This window comes from Parasteatoda tepidariorum, chromosome 7, assembly GCF_043381705.1.
Source record: "Parasteatoda tepidariorum isolate YZ-2023 chromosome 7, CAS_Ptep_4.0, whole genome shotgun sequence".
Lineage (NCBI taxonomy): Eukaryota > Metazoa > Arthropoda > Arachnida > Araneae > Theridiidae > Parasteatoda > Parasteatoda tepidariorum.
The window spans coordinates 29,768,083-29,785,166 of NC_092210.1; the positions used below are offsets into that span (position 1 = coordinate 29,768,083).

Here is a 17,084-nt window from a genome sequence, read left to right on the forward strand (position 1 = left end):
CGGTAATAAAAATATTTTTATAAGCATTGGTTCTTGATATAGTTTTAAAAATGTTTTCATTACGTGGTATTTAAAATACTGTGTAATTCATCTCTTAACTTCATTTCTTGAAGTGCGACAGTTGGTGTTAAAATTTAGAAATAATCAAGAAATTCATTTTTCTGGCAAATGAATAAAGCGGAATTAGTAAATTGAAATTTAATATTATTATTCATTTATTGTATTCTTTATAAAAATATAGTTCTTATATTCAAGTTGTTTTTCAGTGATTGATCCAATATTTTCTAATGTTTTCCTCTTAAAAATCATGCTGTCTTTCTTAATAGAGATTAATAGGCTTATTTCTACTCTTGAATTGTCTGAGTAACATGCATTGTTTTTTTATGAGTTAGTAAATGCATGCTTTGTTATCTTCATAACATATAACGAACGAGTGATATAAATTTGAATGGGTAATACGCGTGGTTAGGGCGGTAATGCAGATGAATAAAACATTGAAGCGGAAATATATCGTGACATAATGAGATTATAAATATTATTTTTAATTTTCCATTTAACATTTAGATTTCTAAGATTTACTAAGAAATGGGGTCACTGCAGGAATTAAATAAAATATTTAAATCCTCCAAGTAAATAAATCTACCACATATAATTAATAAGCACAATTGTATTACAAAAATATAATAAAGGAATTATGCTTATTTGTTTTACTCATTTAATGCTAATATGTGAAAAAAAGGAACAAGCAGTTTTTAAAAATTAAATGGTATATTTGACTCACCTAAGAAACTATATACACTAAATTAAAACAAATGATCAAAACTGCCAGATTAAGGTAAAATTTACCATGTGTATGGCTCTATGGGATCTCAAAAAAACTCGGTAATCGTTAATTAAGCATTTTGGTAATGATTTCGGTAAAGTTAAGAAACGCATATGGTTTTATAACATGTGATAAAATTTGGTAAATAGAGTAAAATTTGGTAATTTTATTATAACTTAAAAAGCATGACATAAAAATCTTTTATTCGGGAAATTTACTTTTCAATTTTGCATTTCTTTCTAAAAAGATGGATTCTAATAAAAACAATTTTTAAAACTATAATTTCCTGTCAACAGTTAATATATGAACGGAAAAATTACTAAATTAATGGTTTAAAAACCATATATTTTCGTTTTTATTAACCAGATTTTTTTAAATTGAAATGTCACAACCTTGCAGTACGCTAATTATTTATTCACTTTATTTTTTGCTTTCTTCGTTATTGCATATTATATTTATAAAATGCCTTTTTCATAGGAGGCTGATCTTGCCATTGCTGATTTTACAATCACATACGAAAGAGAACAAGTTGTTGATTTCACAATGCCCTTTATGAATCTAGGGATAAGTATATTGTTCAGGCGTCCAACTCGCAAGGTTCCTAAGCTTTTCTGGTTTCTCCGTCCCTTAAGTCTGGAGGTATGGATGTACATGGCAGCAGCCTACATGAGCGTGAGCCTGCTCCTCTATGGTGTTTCAAGGTTTAGTCCATATGAGTGGGCGAAACCTCATCCTTGTCAGGGTATCACAATACATGCTTGCAGAAACTGTTTCTCAATGCAAAATAGCCTATGGTTTGCAGTTGGATCTTTAATGAGGCAAAGCTCAGAGCTAACACCGAGGTATGTTCAAACATACATATTTATTTTCTTTTGATTCTCGTTAATACGGAATAATAAAAGAACAACTGAAGACAGATTACACTGTAAAAAAAATACTGAGCATTAGAAAGTACCGGTACTTATTATCGTAAAATTGATTTTTACTTTAAACTTATTCAAAACAATAAATATGTTATACTGTAATTTTAACAGTAATATTTACTATAAAATTTCCGAATTTTTGTAATCAATTGAATATTACTGTAAAAATAGCTGTATAAAAGGTTAGAGTAAAAATGAGTTTTGTGGAGGCTGCAATCAGGATGTCAGTAATTTTTACAGTGCATGTACTGATAAATATAAGCAACCTATATGTATAAGTATTAAAATGTATACAAATTATTGAAATGATATCGCTTTCACCAAACGTAAAAAAAATTGCTTCAATTACTATTGCTACCAGAAAAGTATTTTAAATGTTTCTGGAATAGCTATTAGATAATAGCCCAATTAACAAAAAAATCATTTTACTGGGAAATTAATGCAGATTTAACCAAAGACTCTCTCCTAAATAATTTGAAAATGTTACTTATATTTCACCTAGTCCTATACAATTAAATTATTGAACTATTTTGACACATTTTGCAACTAATGTTTCACCATTCAATGAAATAAGCAACGTATTCCTTTAAGGTAACTTATTATTTAGACATTTTATAGCATTTATCCAAAGAAAATATTTGTTTTTTGAATTAATGCCCTTAATTTTCATCATAATGATAACTAAATATTTTCGGTAAGTGTTTTGTTTCCCTAAAAATGACTAAAACTAAAAAGTACATGATTGATGCAATATTAGAATTAAGTTTTCCAAATATTGATACTAAGCATTTAAGTGAAAAGAAACATTAAAATATAAGCAAAATAAAATGTAACTATTCTATAATTGTTACGTAAATGTAAATGTTAGAGATACTAATACAGTAGCTAGTAATTTAATTTCTCTTATACTTTTCACGTTCTTAAAAAATTTAAATATCTTCAACATATTTGATATTACCTTTTTTTCAGGGCAACTTCTACACGTGTAGTTGCTGCTACTTGGTGGTTTTTTACACTGATAATGATATCATCTTATACAGCAAATCTTGCTGCATTTCTTACCGTTGAGAGAATGAAATCACCCATAGAAAATGCGGATGATCTTTCAAAGCAAACTAAAATTCAATATGGATGCGTGCAATCTGGATCAACAAAATCATTTTTTAAGGTGAGAATATAATGTAAAGTATGAATAGATAGCAGAAATATAAGTTTTGATATTCTATGAGCGGCAAATGTGCTACTAAATCATTCACAATTCTCATCGAAAAAAATTAATTATTTTAGGAAGCGTGTACATTTTTATGAAATAAGAGGTGTTTAATATGTAAACAAATTGATTCGTCAATAGTTAAATTTTAACCGATGGCTAGCGATTAACAAAATAGAAAATTCTACTTCATATTTTGCTCATCCCGCTCGAACGGTTCGTCGTAGAAGGAATGTTCTAATTTCGACAGTGACGTTCCTCGTGATTCGTGTTCGTGATTCAAATTATCTGTATCTTAAGTTTCATCGATTTCGGTTGGATTGTTAATTAGTCTATAAAGTACACATACACACACGCATTCACAGGCAGACATTATATATATNTAGTTTCATTTTGTCTTGCAAACACAATATTACATAAAGTGACGCAAATAAATTTTCAAACAATTTAGAATTATAAAAAATAAACTTAATCTTAATTTATATAAATTTTAAAACCATTGCACATATATTTAAAATTGTAGTATTTCTAAAATGTAAATAAAAAGGAAGCTTAGTATTATGTGTTTCTAAGACAGAAACAAGTAAATGAAAGATGTTGTGCTTCTTAACGCACATAATTTTATAATATGTTGTATTTTATTACTCATTGTATTAAATTAAAAAAATGTATGTTAACCTATAAAATAATAATTCTCAATAAATCTAAGAATTAATTTGAGAAGAGATTGAAAATTTAACTAAATCACCGTGATAAAAAAGGATAACAAGACCGCAACTACGAACTTTTAAGGTTTATGAGCTTAGTACTAATGATTTAATAGGCCTAAGAAATGAATATGACACAAAATATCAAATATTTTAATTCATAATTTTTTTTAAAGATATGCTTGTAAACTAAACATGAATAAAATATTTTCAGTTATTGTACCAGATATTACAGTGTTAAACTGCAGCAATAATTTTTATTTCTTTTCAAATCATTAAAAACAAAATATTTCAGTCTAGACATTTTCTAGACCGACACTTTTACTAAAACTTTAAGAACAGCTCAGCTGTCCAAATTTGTTTAAATAAGATTGTGAAACAGAAATATTCTTTTCAGAAATATCAGAATAATAATATTTATCAGAAATATCAGAATATAATCGAATTCAGAAATAACAGAAATATCACAAAACACCAGTTCTCTCAACCAAATGCAATCAGATCAAGTTTTACTACATTCAACTAATTTCATCAACACTAGTTGAAATATATCAATTTCAATTACAGATAAAAAAACAGGTTTTTTTTGCCAAAATTTTAAATGTTTATATATCTTAGACTACATATGATTACATCTCAGTTAATAATAATATATAATATGATAAATATATACTATTATAATATGAATATATACTATAATCTATGATATGTTATGAAGGGCTAGAATGGATTTTTGAATCCTGAAGTACTTTTTCAATGTGTGTGAGACATATTTTTCCCATTTTACATATTTCCTTTCCAAAATTTTATATTTGTTGTTTTAACCTATTATTTTGATATTTTAGTGAAATTAATTGTACCTAAACACATGTTAATTTTTTTTTCTAAAAAAGGTACCACATTATCTAAGAAATGTGCAGATGTACTTTTCTCTTAACTCTGAAGCACAAGATTGAAAAATTTCCATGCTCCAAATTTAATGATCATTGAAGTTTGTGAAGAGTTTTCGGCTAAATAAGCCACTTTTACTTTCTCATTGAACAGTGTGTAGAGAAATTGTTTTATTATGCAAGAAAACAGCAAGGTTAAAATTTCTAAATAAAATAAATTAAAAATGAATCTTTTACTTAATTTTTATATCGTGAGTAATATACGGGAATATTAGGTAAGATAAAAACATTTTTTAACTTAAAATAAAATCATAATTCGTAGAGGTAGAAAAAGCTGTCGTAATGAAAATTTGATCAAAGTATTGGTATTTAATATTTGTGCAAATTTTTTACATGTTTCTAAATACTTTTTGCCAGATATGTTAATGCAATATTTTTAATGCATTTTTTTATTCTTATTTGCAAATATACAAATAATTAATATCTACGTATGTATTTTTTTTTTTAATTTTTAGAACTCTGAAATTCCTGTATATAAGAAAATGTGGTCATTTATGGAGTCTGCCAGACCGTCAGTATTTACAAAATCAAACAAAGAAGGAAAACAACGAGTTTTAGCCGGGGATTATGCATTTTTGATGGAGTCCACGTCTATTGAGTATGAAACACAAAGAAATTGTGAGCTGACTCAAATTGATGGATTGCTTGACACAAAAGGGTACGGAATTGCAACTCCTCAAGGTAAAGTTAAATTGCATCCTCAATTCAGTTTATTCATTGAAAAGCAAGTTCAAAAAAAAAACAGATTATTTATTATATTATTTAGATTTGTTATGGTTAATTAAAATCTTTATCGTTTATAATGTTATTATAAAGAACTCAAAATAAAAAAATAAAAAATAGTTTAATAACTTAAATTTGTCCATTAGATAGCCTCGTATTAAGATGCGATCTTTATGATTCTAGGCTTTAACTTTTTATCATCTAGTGAATTATTGCAGAGGGTATTTAACATACGAAATCAGATACTAAAATGAGCGTTTACTGAGTAAGTATACTGTAAAATATTCTGGATCTTATTACGGTAAAAAGTACCCGAAACAGAGTACTGGTACCTTTTACCGTTAAATCCATTTTATCGAAATATGTTGTGGAACAGGAAATCTGGTATACCGTAATTTTTACAGGAATAACTACCGTAAAATCACTGAATCACTCGAATTAATTAAATATTAGTGTAAACATTACGGTTTAATATTGTACTGTAAAAGTGGATTTTACGAATGATGCACCCGAAGTGTCGGTGCTTTATATTGTTGTTTGGATCAGAATTTTTAATAATGCATTCCTTTTTTTCGTTGATTTCGGGTATTTGACCCTCTGGAAAAGGGGAGAAAGTTACAATCTAAAAATATAGTAAATATAATTTAGTCAGATGAATGGTTAAAAGTTTAGTCTCTTCAAAGCTAATTAAACTTTATATTTCACTTTATAGTAAGAATTACGAGGATTGTCTGAAACGAAGGCACCATTCCGTTCAACCAATACCGCTGTTTCAATTTCCCTTTTACGCTATTGCGCACTCATGTCTTTGGATAGTGTCTGTCCACTTCTCCCATCACAGCTAGATTGTATTGTGTTTGCATGCTTTTATGAGCTTTAAAAATGTTTTAGACTATTGCCGAATTCCCCGACTGCTAAGTGCTTACTCTACTGTGGATTTTAAACGGTAAAAGAGTTAAGCCAGCTGAATTTATTAGAGGTTTACGGCAAAGATCCAATGAGTGAGGAAGTGGGTTTAACAATTTTATGATAGGAGCAGTGGTAGCTTAGAGATAGAGCAGTCGCCTTCTTATCAGGTGATCCAGGCTGGAATCCCAGCTGTGGCTGGTCGATAAGAAATCCGCTAGTGGCTCGCACTTACCGCAATGCTGATGTAAAATATCCTCAGTGGTAGACGAATAAAGGAAATGAATCTCCTCGCCGTCGAGATAACCATGGGAGGTTTCCGTTTTTCTCACCTCTATGTAACGCGAGTACGGGTTAGCTGCATCAAAAAGTCCTCCACGTAGACTTGCTCCAATCCAGCATTTCAGTTATCTTTCAGGTAACCTTCAAAATTACATAGTTACGGTTTTGATCATTTATAGCTCAAGCTCAGAAATGGGTGGACTATTCAGCGCCGGTTATAAATAAAATAAAATTTAATAATGGGGACACTAATGTTCATACCGAATCACTGAAGCAACCCCTTCTATTGTCAATGATGTTTTGATTGACAATAACTAAAATGGAGAGAAATTGTGATTTTATTATTGCAATCTATGGTTACCAATTAGTTAAATATTTTTTTTCTTCAATAAAAATACTTTCATAAACGTCAAAATATTTCTAGGCATAGGTAGCAAAACCCTCAGTTTGCGTTTGTTCTCTTGTCCTCTAATGGGATGAATTGGTTTGCAATTCCAACCTATATACGTTTCTTAAGATGTCACAAATTCTTTTTCCTTATCAGCAATCTTATTTACATTAAAATTGCCACTTAGGCAGTCATTATGAATAAGTTAGTCATAAAAATTCCTCGTATTAATATTATGTGAAAAAATTGAAAATCATTGCTGATGAAAAAAAAAAACAGTCTGGAAAATTAATTAAGCCCAGTAACTCCAAGAAGTTGTAAAATTATCGTGTGCATTTTTTATTGCAGCTTGTTCTGCTTTTTTATTAAATGCTTATGTTAAAATGATTTTTAATGACTTTAACAAATCTTCATTATAGATTATGGTGCTGAAGTTTATCTCGTTTAAAAGTATGTGGACATGAAAAACCTAGAACATATATTTTCCCAAAAGATAAAAAATAAATCTACGAAAACCAAACAGTGCCAACCAAGTTAGTGCAGTGCGAACCTTGCAAATATAATAAATAATAAGGATATAATATAATTAATAACTTAAAGTATCTTCATCGCCTACTTCTTCACGAATTCCATTCTTTTCATTTACAATTAGGAAGTAAATAAATACCTAATTTTTTGCATACTAAAAGAAAAAATATTCTTCTATCACTCTTCTGAAAAATATATCTCATATTTGACATTTTAAACTTATGTCAAAGTTTTCTTTTAAAGGCAGAGATTTCCGTGTCAAGTCACAAAATAGCCTCTTGATGCATCTACAAAGATAACATATTATCTCCATAGCAACCAAGAATCTTGAAAACGTGACTAGTTCTTCAATACAATATAATCCCCTTAGTCCTATCCTTCATTGAGATCTCTAGATCATGGTATTATTCCGTGTAGGAGTCATTTAAAAAAAATATCAAAACAATGTTTGAGGATTCAAGTTTAGATCAAAACATGATTTTTAGGATAGCTATTTTTCAATCATTATTTTTTAAAAAGGCATTTAGTCTTCATTGGATGTTGCTTTATGTTTATCCATTGTTAAATCACTGATTATTTTCTTCATCATATATAATACATCTTACTTTGTATAGTTCGAATTTGTTTTCATGCTATCATTTCCGTTCAAAATGCAATCGACAATTGCAGAAAAAACCGAGCTGCTCAGAAAATGCTTCATCTAAGACAAGCGAACGTCCTAAACAGTAACAAATAAAGAAATGAATAATAAAGTGCGGAAAATGAAACAAATTTTATACTATAGATTAAGTATAATAAGTTAATTACAAAATAAAGTATTAACTGCAACTGTAATGTTATATTTATATTTACAAAAATCGTTAACTTTATTGCTTTGAAAAAAATAATGTACAGTGTGACCAAAAAAAAAACAGAAAAAAACCCATCCAGAATGACTTTTGATCTAATGATCGGATCTGCATGATCTAGGGACTCAATCTTAGTGATTCGAGGTAGTGACCTCAACTATGCTAATAAATTAGTGCTAATGATACTTTAAATTACGAAATCTGACACTAAAAAGTACTTTCTCTGAATAAACATACTTTGTTTCAACGGATTTGGACTTCTGACCCTTCACATAGGTAGCCGCAAAAAAGGTAGAATAAAAAGGAAGCCGCAATCTGAGAAATATAGTCCCCGCAGTTTGACCAGGAAAGCGATTCAAAGTTTGTACCCCATAATGTTAATTTTACTTTTTGCGTATTTCACCATATCTTGAGAACTTCTTAAGCGAATTGAAAAAATTTTGCTCACAACTCTAGAGCTTGTTTGTCCAAAGAAAAATCCACGTAAAAATGAATTTCAGTAAATATTTATTTTTAATAGTCGAAAGCATTTTGAATAATAAGGTACAAAATTTTTTACATAAGTATGTTTACATGGCAAAATACAAAATTTGTGCAAAATTGGTAGAATAGTTCCTGAGGAATCAAATTTGAAATATCCGCATCTCTAAAGTTTGGGGTGGAAATTGTGTTATCAATACTACTCCATTAAACTTAAATATCACGAAAAAAAGGACCAGTAAGTAAAAATTGTAGAATATTACTGACATAAGAAAACTACCAATATAGGGTATGAGAAGTGCTAAGAAGAAATCATAACTCTGAACGGAGCAGCTATAGTGATTTACTGAAAATGTAAAATATTTTTAAGTTAGTACCAACAAATAAAATTCAATCGATGCTCACCATTCAGCATAATTAAATTTCCGTACACTGCAAAAAAATCTTGATCTAATTACGATATAAAGTACCGGCACTGTAGGTTTTTTATCCACGAAATTCATTTTATGGAGAAATCCAGCTTTGCCATAAAATATTATACCATAATATTTGCAGCGATATTCATTTAATTAGAATAATTCAGTTATTTTATAGTAATAGCTACCGTAAAAATTACGTAATATAAGTTTTTTTGTTCTGTAACATGTTACGGTAAAAACGGAATTTTCGGTAAAATGTACCGGTACCCTGAGTTTCGATACTTTTCACCGCAATAAGATCTGGTATTTTGTATAGTGTATGTAAATGCAAAGTATGCAAAATAATGCCTAAACCAGCTAAAAGATATGTCATATGAATTTGAACAAATAATAAACAAACTTTATTTCAACGGTTTCATTCGTAATCTAAGTCTACACATAGGCTGAACATTTTAATAAAATTTTTGTCAGTAATGAGTGCATGACAAACAAATTGCTTCTAAAAGGATGACCTGCAAGAAGACAATAATTTTAATTTCCTTTTTTTTTCGGCACTGAAGATTACAAACTGGCATTTGAGCTTTTGTACCATAAATACTTCAGAGTATTAGAAAATAAACAATAAAATGTTGAAAAGTGTATGAGATGAAATAATTTAAAGAATTAATCAAATATTTATAATTTTAAAGTAAAGTTTCTATTATAAAAGATTAATATCCAAATGATTTCATTCAAATAACTTCTAAAAAGTATTTATATATGTATAAATCAATCTGCAAGGGCTTAGAAGACTACAATTTTAATTTACATATTTGAGCATTAGAACTACAAACCGATATATGCGCATTTTTATCTAAAATATTTTAAAGTATTTGAAACTAAACAAAGTAGTTTGTGAATTTAGGAATTTAAATAAGTAATCAAACATTTATAAACAATATTAACAGTTTTGAAATTAAAAATTATTTCCAAAATCATATATTTAAATTATTTCATTTAAATAAGTTTTAAAAAGGAAAAATATGTGGACGTATAAGTTAGAAAAGTATAGACGAGTATACAGCAATTTATTATATAAAATAGTTTAATTCAAATGCACACATTTATAGGAATTGTAATCATATTCCAAGAAAACTCTATCTCATTTTCTAAAAGGATACAAATTCTTCTGCTCAATTCATTACTATTTCAAAGTACATTGATTACTCTGAAGTTTCTAAAATAAGTTTTATCTTTCCTTTAACGTGCCTTAATCAGAATATTTTCTGAAACTTTTATCTGCATTCATGAAGATGAAAACGAATCTGAAGATCTAAAAATAAAACTATAGCCTTTTCTGCTGACCCAATCAATAACTTCTGGGGACCTTGTAAAACCCCTCACCCCACCTAGATTTACGTCATTGATTTCCAATAGCAAACGAGTGATAGGATAGTATCATTTCGCATCGTCATGTATACGTACGTATCCACCCCTTTCCCCTCTGGATATTTCTAATTAGGAAACACGCCAGGCCTATGCCTAAAGCAATGCTTGAGGTTTTGGCTAGATCAACATTTTACTTAAAACTGATTAAGGTCTTTTGAAATCCCGATTCGAACAGTACTTTTGATATGCTTTGAAAATGTATTCTTAAAATATTTCTCTGATGAAACGAGAAATTGCTGTTCATTTAAATGGGTTGATTTTAAATTGTATTTTAAATTGAATTTGATAAACTGGTTTTGTAAGAAAGAGTTATTTCAAAAACAAGCAAAATTAAAAACATGTTTTTAAAAATATGTCGAAATCAGTCCTTATTTTTTTTAAATCTCTGTTATTATCTTTAGTATGCATTTAAATAAAATATAGTCAAAATTAAAGTTTCCGTTGCAAGATCATTTTCTTTTTTTAAAAAAACATTCTATTTTTGTATTATATTTGGGGATTTTATTAACCAAAATAACGCAGTGAACTGATCGTAAAGACACCTTTCCAAGTAAAACATCGAAGTCAAGCATCAATACCTGCGGTCAATTAGTGGGTGGGTGACCACTTTGATTATCCCGCTTAGGGACCAAGGATTCACGATATCTAGCCTTGTTAAACTATTCTATCGTAAGTCAATCACAGGTCGTCAGACTACCAAAGTAGAGAAGCCATCCCATCTACAGAGAATCAAATTGCGATGGCAAATTCTTTGCATTTATCTCCGGAATGTTTCCCAGACCATGCAGACAGCCCATGGTACAGCTTTGCAACGTAGCCTAATAACCAGATCTACTAACTTAACTAATTACTAGAAAATTTAAAACTTTTCAGGTTAGAGAAAGGTGTAAAGATTGTTTCTATAATAAGTTTTTGTTAAAAAGAGACATATCTGAGGAAAGAAAAAAAAAATGACAAAGAATTTCATGTTCTAATGCTTCATATGCTATAATTGTGGTAGATTACAAGATAGGAATTTTATATTTCTTGTCATTTTTTTTTCCATATTAAATTATTTTTCCGGTCTAACTAAAATCATCCTAGCATAATTTCTTAAATAAATAAGAAATGATTGATAACTCAAAAATAATCAATTCCGGGGAAAAGTCAATGTCATGTGTTATTAAAAACACCGATTAACTTTTCTAAATATAAACCCGGACATATTAAAATATTTTTTGCAAGAACCTAAGGAGTAAGTCAGATATGGTGCATCTATAGTAATAATAAAGTGTTTATTATTAAATGCACATTTAACTTTAAAGTAAAATTACTTTAGATATGCATAACACTAAAGTATCCTTCTAATTTAAAATGCATGATAACTCTAATATATTGTAGCTCTAATACTTGCAAATAAATAATGCTTCCGTTACAAATAGTCAAAACGTACCAATCTTGTGTTAGTATTGCAAGCGATGCAATCAATTTATGTTGTTTAACATTAGTCCAGACCTTTGATATGATATGAAGATCCATGGACACGACAGCAACAACAACATTACCTTTTAACAATTATCAATGGAACAAAAATTTCGTTGCGAAAGAGTGGTTTTAGAAAAATTACATTTATGTATCCATATTTATTTCGACAAATTTATACATTATTTTTATGAAGCTTTATGAATATATGAAGTATGAATGTATGAAGTATGAATATATGAAGTAAGAATGTATGAAGTAAGAATGTATGAAGTATGAATGTATGAGGTATGAATGTAGGGAGCATGAATGTATGAATCATGAAGTATGAATGCTGGAAATGCATGTGGAGGCTTTGGACTTTAATACAAAAGAATCAGATACTTAAAACAGGAGATAGATGGAATTAGTTCGAAAGTTCATCAAGCTGCTTTGTAACTTTACATGTAAGAAGCGTTAATATAATAGTAATATAATAGTATAAGAAGTTTTAATGTAGTAGGAAGTTTTAAGTTGTAAGATATATTAAGCTGGCAAATAAAAGATTCAAATGAATATTTATTGAAAGAAATTGTCTTTGAAAAATTTAAAAAAAATAATAACTTATTGATTTCAGTTGATTTAGTTAAAAATTGAATTATTAACAAAATTTGTAATTTTTTTAAATATGTAAGTGGAAGAAAATATTAGTAGATTAATTACTTTGGTTAATATTTTTAGCGTAATTAAAATTGGAATATACTTAAAAAATATTTTTTCGAAACTTCATATTAATTGAAATTAAATTTTTAATTAAATAATTTCTATATATATATACACACAAAAAAATAATAATAAAATAAAATTTGAAGAACTTTTAATGCGAAAAGGTAAAGGTCTTCATCAGGACACATTCATTACGATAAATGCGATATTTCTGAATGAAGTATAATTATTCCAAGATACAAATTACTCTTTATAATGTGTCTATATCGCTAAAAAATAAAAATGCAATGGAAATAGAATTTGAAATAAAACAAAGCAGAAAATAAACTTACTGGCGTGGAGCAAAAGTAAAAAAAAAATTTATAAATTGATATTCTAATTTTACAGTTGACAAAATTTCGCGAAGAACAGAATTAAGCAGTGCTTATAGCTTAAATCGTACAAAATACTTTTAAAAATATATTTGGTCGAAAAAATATGAAGCAAATAACATTTCAGTGCTGACATCTATGAGAAAAATCTAGTAATTAAAATTTTTTGGAAAATTTATTTAACAAAATCCTTAATAGGAAGAAAATATAATTAATAATGGAAAAATAAATAAATAAATAAAAAATCTTAAATAATTTTTTTTTAAAATTCCGAAGTAAATAAATAAAAAAAAACAGTCAAAATAAATCATTGTTGTAGTTTAAATTGCAGACTTAAATTAGGAATAAACCATTTAATTAGCATCTCACATTTCATAGGGTGACTGTTTATAAATCAGAGCCTGCATACATGGATAGAAAGCCGTTTGCAGGCTTTATCCTTCATTCATACATCCTTTCATAATTTTAAAAACTACACGTATTACCTGTATTTATCTAGGGTGGCTGTTCATAAGCCAGAGCCCATTCCATTCTTTCAAAAAAATTAGTAAAAAATAAAAAATAAACTGTTTATTATACAGGAAAATTAAAATTAAATAATTAAAGTTTTTTTAAGAAATGCTATAATTTATTTTGAAGTTTACTTAAAAATTAATAGATTTATTAATAGAATCAACAATTTTTCTCTAAAACCAGAAGCGATGGACTTGGAAAACATAATATATGATATGTAATTCCAAAACAAAATTCTTAAACTTTTACAAATTGTGTCGAGTATTTCTGGACACTTTAAATATCATCATATTTACCTTTAAAAATTTCGTTCGGATCCCTGATAACCATAAAAATCATTATTTTTTTTTAAATATTGCAGGATCACCTTATACAACTCCTTTCTCAAGTGTTATTTTAAGACTACAAGAGGATGGTGTCCTGCACGCTTTGAAAGAGAGATGGTGGAAAGCGGGTGACCCATGTCCTCCAGAGGAGAAAAAAGTTGGAAAAGTAACAAACGAGCTCAGTCTTGTTAATGTAGGAGGAATATTTTTAGTTCTTTTAGCGGGAACTGGAAGTGCTTGTGTTTTGGTGGTCGTTGAATTCATAACAAAAACAAGACACCGTAGAGTAAGTAAATGTTTTTGACACTTCATTTTTTTTGTCGAAACTTATCCTTCGATAATAATTAAATTAAAAGGAATTAATTTAATCAAAACATTTTAAATTATCAATTGAATAAAGTTTGATGATATATAAGGTGCCCACTAAGGTTTGTAAACATAATAACATATAAAAAAGGAAAAATAGCATTGACAGTAATTTTTTTTCTATCAATGCTATTTTTCCTTTTTTAATAAGAGTAATTTTTTTTTCTTTTTATAGCGGAGAAGACGAAGAAGAAAATGAAAGATTGAATGATTGAAAGATTGATTGATTGTGGAAAAGGTATGCATAATTTTTCCCTCATATTTTAGAATACATCACATAAGAAGTAGCACATTATATCAAAATACAAATTACAATTTTATCTAAAGATGAGTTTAAATAATACGATTTTTAATAATACGATATCTATTAGCATTAAATATTCTTTTAGCATGAAAGTCACTGTCACAAATCCTCATAAAATTTTTGCATTGAAAAACATGGGTTATAAAGCAGATGGGATAGCGGAGAAAACTGATTTCATGTCTAAGAAATGATGTCAGAAAGAATTGTTCTGTAAAAATATTGCCTTATAATCTGACATTTTATTTTGTCATACTTTTGTGATGACAAATTAAAATTTTGTTTGGCGAGGAAAAAATCTTTCGCAAGGCATTGTAGCATTTCGTGTGCATAATTATTTTTTTGTTTTGATGTATTCAGCATAGAATATGTTGTTTTCCTTAAATATATTTCAAAATAATACAATTCAAAAGGAATTAAAAGATAGATTGAAATCAATAAATTAGATATTTATGTATTTAACTCTGATAATATATTTCGATAGAATTATAGTATTAGCAAATATATATTAATAATTTTTAGCCAAATTGAGTTAAAATCAACTGTTATAAATTGGAATAATTCTAATTGTTTTTGAAATTGAGTTCATTCTTGAAATCCTTTTCAAAATGAAACTCCTTAAGACATGCTTCAAGTGAATAGAACATGAAATGATTGAAACTTTTTGCAATTTTTATACTCTTAAAATCATTAAGCTCTTTTTAAAAAAATAATCATAAAGAGCAATAATTATAAAAGACATTGCGTATAAATCTCTGTTTCATATTGATTAGGCAGAACTTTTTTATGAAAATTTTTGCTGCATTTTGAACAATTGAAATTTTTCATTAGATTGACTGATTCCAAAATCCTCTGAAGTTGAACTCCTGGTTCCGAGATGTTCAGATAAAGAGAAGAACAAGATGTTTGGGCTCAAGGAGAAAAAATGACAGTTAATGTTTTTAAGATTAAGTTATGACAACGTTAAGGATTTGCGCGGTGCACATTGAATAAATATGTGTTCCACAAAATGTTAGAGATATAGTTTGTACGAAATAATACTTGAATACTTACCTTCAAATCTTGTTACAACTTTATTTCTAAGGATCTCGAAATAATTTGATAAAAAATATTTTCAATGTATTTTTTTTAAATTTACAACAAGTTGCTTTTGACAACTAGACCTAAATTAAGTTCTTACTTTTCAATTGCATTTTAATAAAGCATGAAAGGTGACTAGAGTTAAAGAAAATTTTAAAAAAATGTTTCAGAACTATAAAACAATATTAAAGTGCTGAAAATATTTCAAAATGAAATTATGCTCAGTAATTCGTCTAATTTTTATATTACTTAAAAAGAAACTTGAATTTCAGCTATATGTGTCTTCACGCGTATGAAATTTCAACGACGAATTACAGTTTCACCTATTTCTAAATAACAGCAAATAATTGCGAAATTGAAAAATTATTGTTTGGAAGAAAGTGAACCATGTTTGAAAATTTTTTCCTTAAACGAAAAAAAAGAAGTCTGTGTTCCATGCTATATTTCATACCCATAAATGTTAAATATAAAATTTCTCACTTATTTTGAATTAGTTAAAGTTAATACTAAACAATAAAAAAGTATTAAAATGAAAATTCATGGTCAACAGTTAATCCAAAAATCAATCAAAATTTTATAATTGAGCATGCATAATGCAGCAGACCAACAGACTTTAAAGTTTTATGCAAAATTAACAGCTTTTAAAATTTTATAAATCGTTAAGTAAGATATTATAGCAAAAATTTGCAAATTTATATTATTGGGAGCTACAGAAAATATTCTCGATACATTAGAATGAAATCTATGCAAATAAAGAGTGGCATATTTATTTCTAATTATATAAATTCTAAATTTTATAAGAACTGAAAATAGTAAGTAGGGGATAGTATATGTGGTACGAAGGTTTGTTGGATGCATTAAAGTTCGATAAGGAGAAGATGGGTAAGATAATTCACAGCTACATACAATGACTGGGAAGAAATCTTTTTTATGTTGCTCAAGTTATCTTAAAATTTGTCAATTGCTGTATTTAATAAACAACTGTTGCTGTAAAAGTATATGTTTCAAACTTATATTTAATGTATTTTTGTCTACTGTGAACTTAAATGTATAAACAAGACATCTTCAAATGTGATTCACATGGCGTCAACGTTTAAGTGTTTCAATTTAAATATTCGTTTTACATGTGCCTTCAGCTAAAGGTAATTTTTCTTTAGACATGTGTATTTTAATAGAATGATTATTAAATTAGCATTTTCAAATATCAGATATTTTGCTTCGATGTAAAGTTATGAAATTAAAATTATGATATTATTTATATTACATAGACAATATTCTATTTGTTGAAACCAAAGTTTATATTTTTGAGCAAGTGATGATTAATTATAAGGAGCAAGAAAAATATT

The 17,084-nt window shown here is 27.8% G+C and overlaps 1 protein-coding gene across 1 annotated transcript in view; it reads left to right on the forward strand.

Moving 5' to 3' along the window:
• LOC107446818 (glutamate receptor ionotropic, kainate 2-like) overlaps positions 1 to 16,300 on the forward strand; it is a 104,498-nt gene extending 88,198 nt beyond the window's left edge. The window contains exons 11-16 of the mRNA XM_071183227.1: positions 1,301 to 1,665; positions 2,716 to 2,914; positions 5,069 to 5,294; positions 14,027 to 14,277; positions 14,533 to 14,595; positions 15,490 to 16,300. Of these exons, the coding sequence (XP_071039328.1) occupies positions 1,301 to 1,665; positions 2,716 to 2,914; positions 5,069 to 5,294; positions 14,027 to 14,277; positions 14,533 to 14,556 (1,065 nt within the window). The 3' untranslated portion in view covers positions 14,557 to 14,595; positions 15,490 to 16,300. The remainder of the gene's footprint in view (positions 1 to 1,300; positions 1,666 to 2,715; positions 2,915 to 5,068; positions 5,295 to 14,026; positions 14,278 to 14,532; positions 14,596 to 15,489) is intronic.
• Positions 16,301 to 17,084: the final 784 nt, after the last annotated feature.